Here is an 18943-nt window from a genome sequence, read left to right on the forward strand (position 1 = left end):
ATCAGAAAACACCGTAAACAAATAATTAACAGTTATTGGAAAATACAAAAACAAATAATTAACAGTTATTGGATAATGTAGCTGTCATATTCCTTCTAACTCATCTTTAAATTGTGTAGACCAGTGAGCTACATTTTCTTTTCCTGTTTTTGGTTGGGTCTTATTATCAAATAGCACTTTGGAAAAAATTTTATAAGGTTTTACAAAATAATTAAAAGAACTATGGTATCCTTTGGTCCTTCTGTTTGTTATCTGGCCCAAGAGAAGAAATGCGAAACAGAGGAAGCCAGAGAGGCCTGCCTTCTCCAGTGTGGAAGGGATGGTCTTCTGGGTTGTTGCTTAGCTTGTTTCTAGAGTTGTCCATGGCTGACATTCTTGGTTTGAAGAGCACAAAAGAGGACCTCATACTGGATTTGGGCTTTGATGCCACCATGCCATTTAGGACCTCCCGACAGGGTATCTACCCTTTCCAGTGCAGAGGGTCAGCAGGGTGTAACACCAAGGCTGCCAGTTTCTAACAGAGTGCTCTGAATTTCCATCCCCTCTTCTCTCCTGCTTGCTTTCCTTTCTCTGGTGGCGATGGCGCTGTTAGGTTGATGTAGAGAGCAATGTTGACATCCTTGATTGTCCTCTGACTGTAAGTCATCCATGTTTCCTTTGTCAGCCTAGATAACGGGCTCTGCTCTTCCACTCTGCTCCTGCCCTCCTTGCCTGTATGCCTCCTGTTAGCTTCTCTCCCAACACTCTTGGTTCTCCCAGCTTTCTGCAAATTTACTTTAATCTTGTAGATTTTATAGTTTTGCTTCGTAGTGGTAGTTGAGTGCCTTCTCTACTTAGTGAGAACTGCAATGCCAAAAATATTCCCCGGCAATCACAAAAAAGAACGTTCGGGTGTCTTCCTGAATATAAGCAGTATTTTCATATTCTTTGAAAGTATCAAAGCTGGTTTTGACTAACTTTCCCTTCGCACCAGCTGGTCAGTGTTCATAACGACAATCTGTGAGTCAGTCTGATTTCTAGTTTGCTTCCTGTGTCTGTGATAAACACCATCACCAAAAGCATCTTGGGGAGGAAAGGGTTTATTTCATCTTGCAAGTTATAGTCCATTGTTGAGGGAAACCAGGGCAGGAAGGAGGAACCGTGGGGAAATTCTCCTCACTGGCTTGCTTCCAAGCCCTTCATAAGCTAGGGCCCAGCCCACCTACCTAGGGATACTACTACCTTTGTCAGGTAACAATCAAGAAAACACCTCACAGAGATGCCCAGAGGAAAATTTAAATTAAGGTTCCTTTTTCCTAGGTGCGTCAGATCAACAGGTGAGATTAGCTGTCACAAGTCTATTTAATAAAACCACCCCCAAATCCTCTATACCAGTCAAGAAATGCCACAGCATAAAGTAAAGAAAAGGAGGCTGAGGCAAGCTGAGAGTGAAGTCCAGTGCAGAGCGTCTGTAGAGTAGTGAGTCAGGCAGTGATCCGGACTTGGTTCACTTGCTTAGCTTTCCCCGAGGCTCGGGTCTGTGTTCCTCATTCTCATTTTGCACAGACGAAATGAACTGGCTTTTAGCAGACTTTAGACATATGACTTTTTCTTTTTTTGTTTGGTCTGCTTATTGTACATTAGTCCCTTTATAAGTAAATATATAGAGTTTAAAGAATTAATAAGAGTGTGGAAGCACAGGTGCAATGGCAGAGATGCAGGACCAGCTTTCTCCTTTGGAGTATTTGAGTTTTTAATTCCTTTCTAGAAAGAACAGAAATTAAAAACAACAACAACAACAACAAAAAATCTACCTTGCTTTTGGACGTGGATTTTATAATCCAAATGGAATGTGCAAAAATTGATTTGAATTAGCTATTTCGAAAGAAATACTGCTGATATACAGTGAAGACACACACCCAGGATGAAGTCTGTCCTGGCCGTACTGCAGGGACTCCTTCTAACTGAAGCCTTTGGTGGGCGTGTTTTTCTTTCGCAGGAGATGGCTAATATTCTGGCTCAGAAGCAGCTGCGCTACATCATTTTAACAGTGAGTACCAGTGTGCTGAAGCCACTGAGTTGGGGAGAGGTGACCTATCGTCCGTGGGTGGCTCTGTGACTTGACACAGGAGTGCGAGCAGTAGGGTCAATCCAGGAGGGGAGAGTGTGTATTAGGATTGGCACAACACAGTTCTCCGCTTCTGCAGCAGCTGCCTCCTGTGACCGCAGGGCAGCCTGCCTGCTGGAGGAAGTCAAGGAAAACATGGTGCATCTTAGTGCAGGCACTTGGGCCTGGTTTTGCAGGCAAAGAAAATCAGGAACTCCTTGGCTCAAAAAGTCCACAGTATGAGCTTGTACTGCTTTTGCTGAGGAAGCTCTGGAAGGTGTTTAGAGAAGGACCCGAAACGTCAGTGGAAGAGCAGCTTGCGGTGTCACCCTGCGAATGTTTAGGGATGAACCCAACAGAAAGCTGCCTCCTCACCAGCTATTGGAACAAAGAAAGTTTAATGTTTACCAAGCTAACAAACAGCAACAACCCAGTCCGATGTTGTAAACCTAGAGTTCAGGAAGCTTAAAACACGTATACACACGCACTTGCACGCACACCCACACACACGCATGCGTGCATGAATGGACACTCCTGCTTGAAATATAGGCTTTATCATTATTTAGTTATGGAGAAGAAAACAGCTCAAAAGGCCGTTGCCACTGAAAAGAAAGCTTGTTATGTAAAATTTACCAGAGGAGTGGTATGTCCCACAAGAGGGAGTGTGTGAGAGCATGGGAGTCTCACAAGAAGGAGGACCCATGAAATTGGGGAACCACAGAAAACTCTGGGCCAGAGCCTTCACTTTGGTTTCCTAGGGAAGGGATGCTTTAGTGGTTACATTTTAGCAGGGTGGCCATTCAGGTTCAGGATTGGCTAGCTTGTGATTTCACTGGCCTATGGTGTTTATGGGTTGTGTCGGGTCTCAGGGTACCTGGCTCTGGGTGTTGGGGGGGTAGCCATTGCCCCCTTAGTTTGCATTTGGAAGTAGTCGTCCTATGTTACCTCTACAAATTAGGCCTGGGGCCTGGGTGCAGGTTCTTCAGGGTAAAGAAGGTCTCCCATGTCAGAACTTCGGGATCACGACAAGAGCTAACTCCGTGGTCCGAATCCCCTGGCTAATTTTTAAAAATATGATCTGTCAACCGTGTTTCTAGCATGTCATCCGAGCACAGCGAGCCATCAACAATGAGATGGCACACCAGTTATATGTTCTCCAAGTGCTGACCTTCAACCTTCTGGAAGACAGGATGATGACCAAGATGGACCCCCAGGACCAGGTGGGTAGATGGTCTACACAAATGTAAGCAGAGACACAAAGTGTCACCAAATGCCCGTCCTTGAGTTACCCTGAGATCAGGCGTTTTACGTGATCTTATAATTGTTTCATTGTCATCTCAGAACTTCGGTGTATGGCTTTGAAGTTTTGGTGAACCTAGGGTCAGAGAACAAAATGAATGTGTGGCGCTCTTTTTAAACTATCTTATTTATGTTTCTTAATTCTTGTCCTCTGTCCTCCATCCCAATTCCTTCTAATACCCCTACACCAGGTAGGAGAGAAAGGTTAGTGGGGAGATTGGGCATAGTTCTTTTTAGCTGCTTCCTGCTGATTAGGGTCTTTGGGTCTCTTGGGAAAGTCCAATTTTCATTTCAGGATATCTACAGCTTCTTCTTATCAAACTGCATCAGCAACAATCAGGAGCAGCAGGGGCAATCACCAGCAGCCTTCTTCGTTCTCGGAGCTCATGAACACTCTCTGGCTTCTGGCTTTATTCCCTCTCAGAGTCCTCAGAATTAAACTATCTGCAGCTGGCAAAGGACCTTTCTCAGAGCCCACGGGAGGCAAATAGTTTGCTGCTGTGGACAGTCTGAATCAGTCCCATTTCCTATACCTGGGATCCAAGCAAAACCATGTTTACATCCACAACACAAATGCACATCTTTCCTTTGCAGTTAAGAGCTTGAGGGTGAATCCCTGGGCTCTCAACCGTAATACACTGGGGTCAAGCTCCCAGACAACTGAGGGTGTGGAAGGCCATGCTTGACATCAGTTCTATAAGAGGAGAATGGTTTCCATTCTCCAGCAACTAAGGCTAAAACCAGGACTTCCTTTTCCTTCGTGAACCCTCATTTCCAGGCTGGTGTTTTTATTGGCTAGCCATTTTCTCCTGCTACCTCTTTGTGTATGAAACATTCTGTTTCCATCAGAAGGTTTTTGGGGGAGCTTTCCTATATGAGGGTAGAGTGAGAGGAAGCAGCTGGGAACCCTGCCCCCCCCGTACACATTTTCAGCTCAAATAGTGCTGCAGCTTTGGAAAGGAAAACATTCATTATTGGCATGTGAGGGCCTGATGTACTGCAGATGCTGAGCTGCACACGTGGTATGTGTGGCTGCTGCGCTCTTCATTCATGGGAGAAGCCGTGTGATTAAGAGTGACGGAGAGGCTTGGATAGGCCAATGATCATGCCCCACGTTTTGTCGCCAGGCCAAGCAGGGAGACGAGACTGTTGTTTTTGTTTTGCCACTTGGAGTGGAGAAGATGATGTTCTTATGGAGCAACACTCTTTGTTTGTAAACTCTTCTTCTTGTTTGTTCAAAAAAGCACATAACATGATTTATCATTTTCACCACTAACTACATTCACATTGTTTGCAGGCAACTTTCTATGTTGCCAAACTGAATTTCTGTGCCCATTTAACCGTATTTGTTCTCCTTCTCATCTCTCCCTTCCCTTCTGGCTCCTTCTGTATCACCTCTGCTTTCTGTTTCTATTAATTCGACTATTCTAGAAAAACCCGATGAGTAAAAAGAAAGGTATTTGTCACTTTGTACCTAGCCTGCTCTACTCAGCACATTTAAATTATTTTAAATAATTTATATTAATTAAATAAATTATATTTTAGATTATGGTAATAATTAATTGCATTATTACCCCCTTTCCTTTCCCCTCTCCAGCCCCTCCCATGTACTCTCCTTCCTTGCTCTCAAATTCGTGGTTTCTTTTTCTTTAGCTGGTGTTACGTGTGTGTGTGTGTGTGTGTGTGTGTGTGTGTGTGTGTGTTCCTAAACACATAAATACAACCTGTTCAGTCCACATAAGATTTCGGGGCTGACTATTTGGTATTAGATAAGCAGTTGGTGTCTTCTTCTCTGGGAAAGAATATTTCTCCCACTCTTACCATTCCATAGTTACCTCTAGTTCTTCGTTTAGCGTTGAGGCCTCATGACCTTTCCGCCATCCACATTAGCATATGTATTGGTGCCATCCTTATTCAGGTGTTATTGAGGCAGCCTTGTAGTTGAGACTTCCTATGTGCAGCTCCCTGACATTGCTAGGAGACACAGCCTCACTGTGTATTCGTAAGGTTCCTCTGTGTGGTAATGGGTTGGAGGTTTTCTCCTGTCTAAGGCTAAGCCATATTCCACTGTCTGTCTGTAACACACTCACCCTCAGAAGGACACTGGCCATTGTCTCCGCCCTTGGGCTCTCCTTTTTATTTTTATCTTGGGCTGGTTTCTATGGAGTCAGGCCTTGGTGGAGTGAGAGCTCCCTTGTAGCTCAGACACTGCTCAAGAACCTTGTGTCCCTCTTAATTTGTTTCAAAGAGAGCCTTACTCACACACTGTCCAACCCGGTCTCCTTCAGTCACAGCCTCCCATTGTGTTCGGGGTTTTATATAGGACTGCCCTGGATAATATTTGTTAGTGTCCAATGACTTGGCTGAAGGATAACTCTACGTTACTGCCAAGCCCAAGCAGCAGAGAGAGAGAGAGAGAGAGAGAGAGAGGAGTCAGCCAAGTTCTTAACTTAGGACATGGCTTGTCCTTTCTCTCTTCTGCCTCCCCTGAATGCAGTGATTCCTGGGGGAACGGGGAGGTCTTATGTCACATCACACAGTGAAAGCCTCTCTCTCTCTCTTTTTCCCCCTCTTCTCTCCCTTCCCCCAACTCCTTCAGGCTCAAAGAGACATCATATTTGAACTTCGAAGAATTGCTTTTGATGCAGAGTCGGAACCTAGCAACAGCAGTGGCAGCATGGAGAAGCGCAAGTCCATGTACACACGGGACTACAAAAAGCTCGGCTTCATTGTGAGTACCCTGTCTCCAGTAAGCTCCCTCCTCCCGCCCGCCCCATCTGACCTCAGTCGCATCAAACGTGTGGTCCTCTGGTGCTTTGCGGAATAGTTTCCACATTTCCAGATGTTCAGCTGGTTTAAATAGGATCACATGATCGCCTCTTCTGGCTGCGGCGAAACGGAATAAGTTGCACAAGTGTGACTAATACTTTGCTTGTTTATCCAGTTCTGATTAAGCGTAATGGAGAGTAGTTAGCCCGGAATGCGTCGAGAAGACGCTGTGGCTCTCTTCAGTGCGATGAAGGGTGACAGTTTGAGGAGGCATCTTATTATTGGGCTGGTGATTGGATTACTCACACGTGTTGATTCCATTGCCAAAGAAAGCTGGAAGTCTCCTGGGATTGAATCCTGATGAGATTTATACATAGTTTATGTTTTTTTTTAAAAAAAGTCTTACTTAGCTACAAATGTGAACGGGCTGTTTCTTGCACACACACACACACACACACACACACACACACACACACACCATACAGTCATACCCTCCACCACACACTCACACACCACACAGTCACATACACAACACAATAATGCGCGTACTCACACACACATTTACTTTACAGGTCAGAGTACAACGTGGTGTCCTGAATCTAACATGCTGTTATGGTTGTTGCCTGCATTCTGTTCTTACCCAGGGCATCGCCAGTTTGGGAATGACCCTCAGCTGACTTGAAATTCTGCATTTGTAAAAAGTAATTTTCATTTTAGCCTCCATCATCAATTGCACAAATAAGATTTTGGCTTTGGTGGTTAGAAATCACTAGGCAATAGCTTTTATTTAAGATACTCTTTCCTGGAAAAAAACAAAAAATCTCAACTAGGGTTTTGATTGTGCCAAATTGCTTTCAGTAAGCATCTAGTAATTAGCTTTTTATCTTGAGTGGGTCAGTTTCAGCTTTTTATCTTGAGTGACCAGTTTCCAAATTTTTAATACTGTCGCCTTAATTTAAAAAGGTCTAAGCAATTGATTTTATGCCGTTAATGTCTTTCCGAATAAGAGTGTTCGTTAATAACACATTCAGAGATGCGGCATACCTGAGAACATTTTTCTGGCAGTGTCGATTCCACCGTTTCACGTCTCTGCTCTTCGCAGCACATCTGATCCTTCAGATGGACAGAGTCGACTGGTGGGACTCTCTTGGGTCTTGTTGTCTCATGTCACTTCTCTCACCTGTGTTAGTCCTTTCCCAGAGAAGGACCAACAGCATCCGCCTCCATTTCGTCCTCATTCCTTCCCTGTGGGGAGGGTAAGGCGTATCTAGTTTATTTGAAAGTGCTGCAGGATCATCTACTCCCCCCACCCCAAAAGCATAAAAATCGACATGTGGGGCTCATCCTGGCACTGATTTCTCTAAGCACTCTTTCTGTGTCCTGTTTATCTGCACAGGCCTTGGTTGGGTGGGCCTGGGATGCGGTGTGGGGCCCAGAGGAAAGGAGAAAGCTGAAGATGCCGGGTTTCTCTGGAAGTGAGGTGGGTGGGAGGCATGAGGAATCATCCTTGGCGCTTTCAGCCTGTGTACTTACATCACATGTGATGAGTGGGTTTCCTCGGTGTTTGTGTTACCTGGCCTAGCATTATCGGTAAAACCTGACCCACCTTGGTTTTCCGGTGTAGGTGGCTGTTAACCTTCTATTTTGGAGTGTTCTGTTTCCAGACTATGTGATGGGCAAGCATGGAGCCTTTTCACAGAAAGTTAATTTTATGTGATTCTGAGGATTCTCACATTTATGTAGCACTTTCCCTAAGGACTCAAAAAGTTATTTTAAGGGAAAAAGTGACATTCGCTAGAGAATAGCCCAAAGGAAACACTGGTTTCCTTGATTTTGTTCCACAATTCTTTAATTTTCAATTTTAAAACTTCCCTGGTAACTTCTCCCCAGGCCTAGGCCACGGTCTTGCATCAGAGAGTCGAAAAATTGGAAAGACTGTTGAGTAACGATCTATGCTGAAAACGAGCCAGGAATCTTGTCAAGCTGATGTTTCACTGTAACACACCAGGCCAGGCAGAAGCAAGCCTAAGTGCAGACTCACAGTCTCCTTCTGCCACTTAGTGGCTGATACGCAGAAATGCTGCAGGCTGCCCTCCATGATCTCAGCAGACCTGTGTTGAATTCTTTCTTTGCTCAAGACTATGCTGCCTGTCAGACTCTCAACTTGAAAGAACAGTGAGAGGTTTGGATAAAATTTGGATCTCTTTGACTAAAAGCTGAACTTATAACAGGAATTTAATTTCTCATTTTGTTTCACCCACGGAGACAGAGCCCAGGAAGCAGTAAGTTGACAGGTTTCAAGAATCCACACAGGCCTTATTTCTATTTTCCTGCTTCCAAGCCACAGGCTACAATGCCTGTCTTTTAACATGTATGTGATCGGTTTCCTTGGCTGCAAACTGGACACAGCTTTTTGTTTCAAGGTTACTGAAGGGTCTGGCAGGACTGTCCGCTGGAGCCAAACGAGAGCTTAGCTGTGTTAGAGGCCTCTTTTATTTTGGGAAGCACATCTCTTGGAAACCACAGGCAGGGTTTTGAGTTTTCCCTGTAAACTAATCAGGGCTCTCTAGAAGAACAGAATAGGCTGTTTATGTGTGTGCATGCATGTGTGTGTATATGAATTGAAGTCACCTTTAAAACTATAGCCAACTCATACCTGAGAATATGAGAGCCTGGCGGTTTGCTCGGTCCTTGAGGCTGGTTCCCTAGCTGTGTGATACTGTAGTTTTCTTTTGAGGGGAACAGTGATAGCCAATGGTTGTTCGGTCTACACGGTGGGGTGCCTCAGTAGTCCCAGTCTATCACCAGAAGTCTCGCAGATTTCTGGAGGGCCCACCGCTCCCACATCCATGATGAAAGCTAGTGGAAATGTTGGTTCTGCTGTCAGCCAGGAAAGCAGCAGATATATACCTGGGTAAATCAGCTCAGCCACAAGAGGGAGGTCAGGTCAGCCAAAGGCTTACCCCTTTAATCTGGGCCACTTCCAGAAGGTGTTCCGTGCATGTGTGTGTGTGTGTGTGTGTGTGTGTGTGTGTGTGTGTTAAGGTGTAAGGCAGCCATGACAGTAGTGCCAATGAGACTTCTTACTCGGGTGATTCCTGCTTGTGGCAAATTGGCATAAAAGCCAATAATGATACCAATCTAAAAGCGGCTGCTACTTCAGCAGGCAGAAAGAACAATTTTTTAAGGATGATGGTTTATGGAGGAAGTAAATGGACTTCACACTCCCTAGCCCAGCACCCCAAGGGAATAGGGTTTCCTAATGAAATAATTCTAGAACACACACACACACACCTTTTAAGACAGAATCTCACTATATAGTCCCAACTTCCAGAATCTTGATTTAAAGTTACCACGTGGCTTATGTGGTCTGTAACAACACAGCAAAACACCCCCCTTTCAAATAAAGCTGCCTGGTCTTGTAAGATGTTATTACTCTTGGCTTCAAAGTGGCCAGGCTCCTGTGGGAGAGGCAGGCCTGGAGCTGGGTGCTGGCGTCCCCACTGAAAGGAGGAGCCACAAGGACATCTGTAGAATGTAGCAGGCATGACCTGCTGTTCACTGACAGTAAGGACTGTGGGAAGCAGTTTCAGTGTGTGGTGACAGTGGCATCCCAGGCCAGGCCTCTGCCAGTTTGTTTCCAACTTGACTTTCACTCTGTGGCTTTGTGAATTGAGAATTTGCTGTGTTCGGTCTTTGGGGCAAGCATTGGTAGCTGTCATTAGCTTTTCTTCCTGCTCCCTTCACAGTCAGGGCAGATGATAAAATTGATTCAAACTTTTTTTCCCCCTACTGCCTCCCCATTTCATTTATCCTTATAACAGACAACAAAAAAAAAATTAAAATTAAAAATCCGGGTTTTCATCTTTTGTAATTTGCTTTAATGTGAGAAATTTTAGACATTTTCTTTAACTTTTTTTCAGAGTCATCATTAAAGAAAGAATAAAATAAGAAGGTTGAAAAAGTGAGTGATAGGAAATAGATTACTTCAGAATATGGATTCGTGTTCAGATAGTCAGGAGAATCCCTGCCTTCTTGAGTGACAGGAAGTAATTATGCAGTTACACATACAATTTGATAATGTATTATATCATGAATATGTGTAATCCGATCGCACATAAGTGCAGTTGCCATGCTCGCTGCCATCTTGATATGTCTTCCCGAGAGTAGATGGCAGGGAATGAAGTGAACCATGCTTATCTGTCCCTTGCTCCCTTCGCATCCTGGTCCCAACACTGCAGGAGGCCATATCATTGTTCCTTAAATGCCTTTGGATGTAAGTGTTGTAGGGGCTGGATTCATGGTGCTCACAGTGTTTTCCGTTTGGACTGAATGACTAATAAAAAAGTTCCCTTTCTCTCTCCTTAAGCCTTAGGATAAGGTATTGGGGTATAGTTCAGTGGTAGAGCATTTTTGCTCAGCATGTTTAAAGGCCTTGGGCTCTGTTCCCTCCACCTACTAATTAGTAAATACACAAATAAAAATGAGGAAGGTGTAATACATACTTCTAGCAATAAGTTGTCTATGCTGAATTATCTGATACCTAATGGACTGTTGAGAGTGATGGTTAGTGCACGGGGCCGATGGGTTCATCTAGATGTTTTCCTTATGAAGTCAGGAAAGCTGCTTGTTGGAATGGTGCCCCGTGACTCGTGATAGTGTGACGTACGGTGGTAAGAAAATGTGCAAACTGCGGGCTGTTCTGGGGTTACGGAACGAGCGCTCTGTGCGTGTGGCAAACTGCTGATCTTTCACATGGCCAGAGTGTAGGATACATTAAAAAAAAAAAAAATAGAGTTGGCTTTGAGACTGAGGGAAAAGTTATAAAGATTTTTAAGATTAAAAAAGGGGGAAGAGGTTTGAAACAGTCAGTCCTCCTTACTCATGGATTCCATGCTTGAAACTTCTGTTTGTCCGAACTGACTTGCCACTGCAGCCTGAACGTTCAAGGTAGTTTTCAGTGTCGTACTCGGATGTACACTAGTGGCCCTGAGCTGCTTCCCTCGAGTCTGGATGCAAGGCCACTGCCGGTGTCAGCTCGCTCACTGCAAGCAAGCTCTCTGCAGCCAATCCCAGGCGCAGAAGCTTCAGCTGGATTGTTAAGTAGATGGAGGCTTTGATGCGCTAAATGCAGAGTGTGGAAATGCAGACTGTGTGTTTTAGGTCAGCTTCACGTGGGCATGGATTACAGTGCAGGTGGCTGCGTGGCCAGTAGAACGAACAAGCCACAGATATTAAAGAAGATGTCTTTAAATGGAAGTGCACTTAAAGTTGGCCATCTAGCAGTGCGTAGTTAACAGCAATAACAAAAACCTGTGACCAGACGCTCCCGTGAATCTGTTTCCACGCTGCCCCCAGGAGCCGGGCAGCGACGTGTGAAACATAACGGAGAAGGTGACGTGCCTCAGCGGGTAAAGGCGCTCGCTGCCAGGCCTGCACAGCTGAGTGGAAGGCCCTGGGCCAGCAAAGGGAGGAATGACCCCTGCATCCGTATGTGTGATGTTGCACAGACGTACATGCATGCACACGTACATTTAATGGATTTTTAAATTAAAAAAAAAATCATAAGTGCTCCGAATAAGGAGAATCCGATGTGCTTGGTTGTCCTAGAGGGTCCTGTCTGTGGAAGTGAGGAGGAGGCAGCTCCTTCCTCTGCAGGGTTTCAGCACATACTCCGTGCTCTTGGGATAGTGCGGGAATGTGGGGCCGGGAGGACACTATGGTACAGTGGCTTGGTTAAGATATTTTGAAGCAGAAATACCTTGGAATTGCTGCTCACCTAACAGCATGCCCACACAGCTGGATGGGTTTTCTCTAAAACAGTTGTAGGTTGGGAGCTCAGCCTGTCTTGTTTTAGCATGGTGCCCAACAAAGTGTTATCCAGTATGCTTGCTGCCAGAGCCACTCCGTCTCTTCGAGTAAGACGACAGCATTAGTAAGAATGGATAACACATTTGTGGGTCAGAGAAATCAGGCTGTTACACTGGCCTCGCTTTTGTGGTATTTGTCTTGCTTTTACATGAAGGGGTTTGCGGGAAGTGCAGTGCCGAAGGGGCTTTGCTGAGGATGGACCTGCTGCCCCACTGGGATAACAGGATAATTGGATGGTGTTACTAGCCAATTCCATGGCTTGTATCCTAGTTACGGATATACGCATAAACAATAGATTGTAAAAGCCAAAGGACAGTAAAACATGTGTGTTTTTCAGACTCATCCTACTTCCTAAAACCTTGTACATTTAGCTTCATAGAATTCTGAAGGAAGAAAATCCTGGCTGATATTAGTGAGGGTCCAAGCTTCATCTACTTCCTCCTATCCAAGGTGTAGGCAGAGGGATTTCCAGAAATTTAGGCCAGTGTGTGGCTCCCATGTTTGTTTATTTCCTTTTATTATTATTTTTCCGTCTTTAGACAGCGTCTCACTAGGTAGTCTTGACTGGCTTGGAACTTGCTGTGTAGATCAGGGTGACCATGAACTCATGGAGATTGGCTTTTCTCTGCCTCTGGAGTGCTGGGATTAAAGGCATGCAGCTCGGTGTATGGCTCTTGTGAACTCACAGCAGGTACTGTGTGGGCCTGGTCCTCGTAGAACAGTTCCTACTCCCTCAACCTCCCTGATGCTTGGTTCTGATCATGTGTCCTCTTCTCCCATCTGACATGCGGCACACCCCAGTTGTAATAACTTTTAGGTATAACATTGTTTCAAACTGATGTAACATAGACTTAAACCAAGAACACGAGTTTGGGTGGATAGGGAAGAGACAGGTCTTCCAGGGTTGAGAGGAGAGGAAAAACATGATCGAAATATATTGTATCAAAACAAACAAAACAGCAACAAGAACCAAAAACCTAGTTACTGTAGTCTCTAGTAAAGTCAGAGCAGAAATAGCCACCAGGTGGCGCTAAACCACAGCCATTAGCCTCCATTTACCTGCCCAGGTCTGGCTGGGTGCACTCCTGGTGCATTGTTGCTTGAGAGCAGGCAGAGTTAGTCAGGTTGGGGGCCCTCAGAGTCACCACATCTGCATTGGTACCTCGGAAGGGACTAGATGCATTCTAAGATGTCTAACTGTCTTCCTTGTGAAAAGGAGTTTGCCTGCTGCACCGGGGAGATGAGTTTTTTCAGCACCCTTGTTTCTGGAGTCTCATTCCCAATCACTTCTCTTTCTGCTGTAGGAAAATTTTCCAAGTGTGGCAAAGCACATCTGGTTTTCCCTCTTTTTCCTGCCTTATTGTGGAAATGCAGGAAGATGTACTCGAAAGGGAAAAATCTAAAAGTGGTCACAGTATATTTTGAGGCTTTAAAACATAGTTCATTAAAGTGTGAGACAGCAGTTCCATAGAGGTGTCAAGGGGGGGTAAGTGGAGTCAAAGTGGGAAACTATACAGGGAGGCTGAACTGTTCAGTGGGCATTTCTGGTCCACGTAGCACCTCTTGACAATCATATTTCACCATATTCCACTCAGCTGTATGGGCCAAGGTTCATTGTCTGGTCTCTCCATAGCCTTGGTGCAACCTCATAGAACGTGTCTTACCCTGGCTCTGTATCCATCTTCATGTGCGTAGACCACAGTTGTCTGGAGGTTGTAGCTGACAAAGCAGCAAACAAAGTGAGCTACGGAAGCTGTCGTCATGCACCCGAGAAGAAAAGATGGCCAGTTTCACTTTCCGACATGGGACCAAACAAGTGCAGTTCATCGCTGACAGGGCTCTGCCCAGAGCAATGTACAGGATGCTTGAGGTCTAGCGGGGAGCTTCCAGCACAGGGTACAGCACCATCTCTATCCCAAGGTGCAGACACCCGAAAGCCTCCCGCAGTGGAGAAGATGTGGAGTAATCCCATTCCAGAAGCATGGAGAAGGAACACCCGGATAATCGCATGGTAAAAACATTTTGATTTTTTAGAAAGGAAGCACTGTGAAGGAAACTAGTAAAAACAATGAACTGTGATTCATTGCTATGACAGTATCTGAGTTTCATTCTTCTTGTGGTTTTAAAATTTTAAATTAATCTCAGCACAAGAAAAAAGGTTTCTCGGGAGTGATTATTGGTAGTGAGAAGAGGAAACAGGATTGTTTATTCTATTGCTGGTTTCCCAGATTCCTATTTAAGGACCTTGGACAGGATGGTTTTCTCCTTGTAGACAGGATCTGCTTTCTTGCCCACTAGGGGGCTCTCCAGAACAAAGTCTCCAAGGATGAGAGCAGAACTCTGTTTTTGAGGAGTGCTTAACCTGCTTCTGTGTATGTAGTTCCAAAAGGTTCAGGAGGATTTTCCCAAAATACTGTCTTCTTCCTTCCAGTTTTAGCTTTAAATCTATAAGAATGTCCCTCTTGCACTCCCTCTTGTTCCCACCCTTGTAACATAGCCGTGAAAAAAGGCAAACTTATTAACAGTATCCGTTTTTTCACCTCTTATGTTTCATAAAAACTGTATTGGTGGATTTTTTTTTATGGAACCGGAGCAAGAAATAACCAACCAGCAAATGAAGGGATGGAGAGTGGGGAACAAGCATAAGAAAATAGAAGGGGCTAGTGGTGTTCTTAGGAACAATACCATTTTACTGGAGACTAGTGTAACGTAATTGTTATGACCCCTCCGCCACAGCCTCTGGCACTGGACTCCATGGCTTGTCAATCATGTATCTAACCTCTCAAAGCAGACTCTTAGTGATTTTTCTGTCTTCACCCCATGTGTACACCCCGTGTGTGTGTGTGTGTGTGTGTGTGTGTGTGTGTGTGTTCCGAGGCCTCAGGTTGGCCTTCCATTGTCATGGCCAGGAGTGGTTCATCCTGTCACCGTCTTTCTTCCTTCCTTCCTTCCTTCCTTCCTTCCTTCCCTCCCTCCCTCCCTCCCTCCCTCCCTCCCTCCTTTCTTTCTTTCTTTCTTTCTTTGTTGAGTTAGGGTCTCTCACTGGTTCTGGGGCTCACTAGTTAGACGAGGTTGTCTGGCCAGTGAACAGGGATTCCTCTGTCTCTATTTCCTCAGCACGGAGCCTGAGTGGAATTGGCCACAAGCACATATACGCCATTCACTTTTTATACGAGAACTGATGACCAACTCAGGTCCTCATGCTTGTTCAGCAGGCACTCTACTGACAAAGCTATGGCACCATCCCCGACTCTGACATAGTCTTTCTATTTATTGCTATATGTAGCTGATGGTTGGAATGAGCTGGGGCCCATCCTGTCCCTGCTGGGTGACTTGCACAGTTCTTTGTCTGACCATAGCCAAGTGAGTTAAGGAGTAAAAGCAGGAGGCTTCAATACCAGAACAAATCCTCAGATAACACATCCCCAAATCCATGAATGATGTTTGTAGTGGGACCTTTCCTTCCTTCCTTCTTTCCTTCCTTCCTTCCTTCCTTTTTGTTTTCTTTCTTACCATTTAATACACCTCTTTCATGATGAAAGAGTTGATTTTTATTATTTTTCGGCCTTTTTAGTCAGGGTCTAGCAGTAGACACATCCCCAAGGATGTCTCTACAGACCCATTCTACCACAGAGTGTCTGCTCTCGTGGAGGACCAATTTATAAAAGCACGGAAGACTCTAAACCATTGCATACACTAAATTGATTTTGCTGCATAAAATACAAAGCTTTGAATTGAATGACTCTTGAGGTTACCAAGACCAAAAACATATGATGTGGTCCAGGCTAATCTCAATCTCACAGTCATACTTTACCTACTAAGTGAGATAACGGGCGTGTAGGCTTGCATCATCACACCCGGCTTCCATAGTGCCCTCTGGATGGACACTAGGATGGACAGCAGTGGGACCAGAGTACATGATTAGAGTCTTACTTAGGATAAGCAGTGAAGAGGTTCCGGATCTTAAGGTCAAGTTCCTCCTTCTCACACCCTTTGCTGTAGGCACCTGGGTGGGCTCTGGAGAATCATATCAAGGCATTTGGCATTCCAGAGAGCAAAGCTGGGCGTTCTTGGGAACAGGTAAGAGCTGATGAAATGATGCTTAGAGACTTGTAATTGAGCTGCCAGCTTTCCATTGACTTTGAGTTTGACATTCTTGAGGAATGCAGTGTGAGCAGAGCATGCCTCTTGATCTTGACCCTGTCCAGGACACTGCACTATGCTGCAGTGAACCCTGTCGTGTTCCTGTTAGCCAAGTGCTCCCCATGTGATAGTGTCCTTCATAACTCTGAATTCTGTATGCTGTGAACTGACTGGCCATATTCGCTTGGACATATCTGTTTCATGGGATCCGGCTGGGAGCTGGATCCATGGCGTGGGATTCTAATTCTGGGGATGGCATTTTGGATGTGTAGGAAGAACTGTCAGAACCTTTCCAATGGGAAGGGACAGAACCAATTTGAGAATCACATGGTTATATAAGAGCCATCCCCATGCAGGCATCTCGGCTCACTCTCTGCTCTGTTCCTACTCATTTGAAGAAGAGAATGGAGCATGGGAGGAATTTTCCGTGCACCCTGCAAGCATGCTAACATTTGAATGGCCATCCAGAGATGGTCCTTGGGACAACATAGTGACAAGGATGAGGGGTATATTTTTAATGTTATTACTCTTGCCCTTACTCTTTAAATTATTGCATTCCCTAAGTGGCTCGTCTGCTTGATGTAGATCTTTAGGTGGTCCGTGGGTAGTTTTGCTGGTTTGACATCACTGAAGAGTTGCACCTGCCACCCTGGGGCAGTAGCCTTTTGAATGCTTTTAGAGACCTCAGTCCCATAGGTCTCCTGTAGTAATATCTCTGTTCATCTTGGAGATGCAAGACATAGACATCTGATGGTTTTATGAAATATGACTTTCCAGTTCCACAAGATTGCAGTCCTCCTTAAGGAGCGTCATTGTTTAGCTGGATAAGGACACACAAAACTTTGTTTTTATTCTCACACTGTTTAGCCAAAAGAGTATACTACAGTGGAGGCAAGACAGAGAGAAGATGAAAATCCGTTTTCATGATGAAAAAGGCATATCACCATGTGGCTTTTCTATGGCTTCTAAGCACTATAAGGGGGGTAAGGACACTCTTCATGCCCTCCAAGTCCTTGAAAAAGCACTAAATGCTTTCTTTACGCTGGGCTTATAGTGTTGTGCATAGGATTACCACCAGTGAGTAAGTGATGCCAACCCTCTTGTCTTTCCATGAAAGAATGGATCTTACACTTCCCAAATAGAACATGTAGAAGCAAGACCATGGGTCTGTTGCGTCCAAAGCCGAGGAGTACTCGCTTGTCACTAAAACAGCCTCGCACCCTGCTTTCCATGGGTGCTGGGTGACCTTCCTAAATTCCAGGACAGCAAGTGGTGATACTTCTCTCTGGTCCCAGCTTCCCACTCAACCTCAGGGCTGTACTGTCCCACCTGAAGAGACATGGGCAGCCTGGATTAAAGAGCTTGGTCTACAGAAGCTATGCATGTCTAAAAGGGGCTGTGTCCTTTCTCTGTTTGTTGGCCTCTGCTGTTCTCAGTGTTCCATTCATTAGTTCTCTTCCTGGTTTTCCTTGCCGATACCCCTGCCCCTTTGTGATTTATAGATCCCTTTCCACCCTTTGCTCACCTATCTATGTAGCCAAACAAAGTAGTGAAGACAGATATTTTGAAGATCCAGTTTGTGAATGCCCTCCATCCTTTATTCAGTAACAACCCAGAAATTGGTCTTGTACCCTGACTCCCATCACCCATTGCTCACAGAACCTGAAGTTACTAATTTTGATTTTGGTTCCCCTGATCAGTATGTAGGGCTCTCTGTGTTTACCTGAGATGTAATACACTAAGATGTTTTTTTCCCCAAAGACAGCTGGTTCTCTGTAATTCCTGAGCTAGGGTAAGGAGGAGAGGTAGTGTATGGGAATCAGTGAAACTCTTCATCCAACGGATCTCTGGAGAGAATATGTTTGGGAGCAGGACTGTCTTTGGAACAGACTGGTGAGACCCTAGAGAAGAAAGCTTAGTGTTCATCCTTCTCTCTCATATGAGAAAACATTGCAAGTCCTGAAGCTCCTTGGAGAAAAGCCACCTCTAGCTGATTGGGCATGGGTAAGAATCTGTACCAGGCATCCAAGGCTGAAGGAGAGCCTTGTGGATTCCATCTGTGTGGACCACAGAGAAATTGCATCTCCCTTGGCCACTTGTATGGTGCCTTTATAACAGAGCATGGCGTAAAGTGTGATCATGTTGACTTCTAATCTGGTCTAAAAATAAAAACCAAAATATTTGGTTCGTTTTTGAAGTCTAACCAGTAATTATCATTTATGATACTTAAGAGTTTGAGTAAATGAACCTTGAGTCACAAAGATGAGTTAAGGAAAGGCCAGGCCTTCAGAACTCAGTTAGTGAACATGCTGTCACTCTGGTCCCCCACACATGCTGTTTCCTCTGCTTGAAGCCTCTTCCTCCTCTACAGTTCTCGGCCCTGCTCTTGCTTCTTGTAGTCGAGTGTGGTGAGGGCTGCCACAGGTCTAGTCCTTTCCCACTTCAGCACACATCCCTTTGTATTTTTGGCACTCATTCCTCTAGAGCCCAGTACCCTCCCATGGCAGTAGGACCTTATTTACTTGACATACCAGTGACTTCATCCTTGGCTGTTAGCACAGTTCCAATCATTGACTAGACATACGGTGGTGTACATTAAGTGAGCAAATTAACAGGAGAATTAGTGTGTTAATGAATGATTCTCCATGTAAGGAAAAGAGTTGCTTACTGTTATGTACACATTGCAAGTAGAGCTGTGGATATTTACATATAGACATATAGGCACAGAGGCACATATATGGAAAATGAAGACTATAAAGTGCCCTTGACATTCAC

The 18943-nt window shown here is 44.9% G+C and overlaps 1 protein-coding gene across 4 annotated transcripts in view; it reads left to right on the forward strand.

Moving 5' to 3' along the window:
- Positions 1-18943, forward strand: part of Elmo1 (engulfment and cell motility 1) — a 521602-nt gene that overhangs the window by 195010 nt on the left and 307649 nt on the right. For 3 of the 4 annotated variants that reach the window (XM_060372629.1, XM_060372630.1, XM_060372631.1), the window contains exons 11-14: positions 593-637; positions 1979-2029; positions 3184-3306; positions 5985-6116. In XM_060372629.1, coding sequence (XP_060228612.1) covers positions 593-637; positions 1979-2029; positions 3184-3306; positions 5985-6116 — 351 coding nt within the window. The remainder of the gene's footprint in view (positions 1-592; positions 638-1978; positions 2030-3183; positions 3307-5984; positions 6117-18943) is intronic. The other variant, XM_060372632.1, reaches the window with a different exon arrangement.

The sequence above is a fragment of the Meriones unguiculatus genome, chromosome 19 (genome assembly GCF_030254825.1).
Source record: "Meriones unguiculatus strain TT.TT164.6M chromosome 19, Bangor_MerUng_6.1, whole genome shotgun sequence".
Lineage (NCBI taxonomy): Eukaryota > Metazoa > Chordata > Mammalia > Rodentia > Muridae > Meriones > Meriones unguiculatus.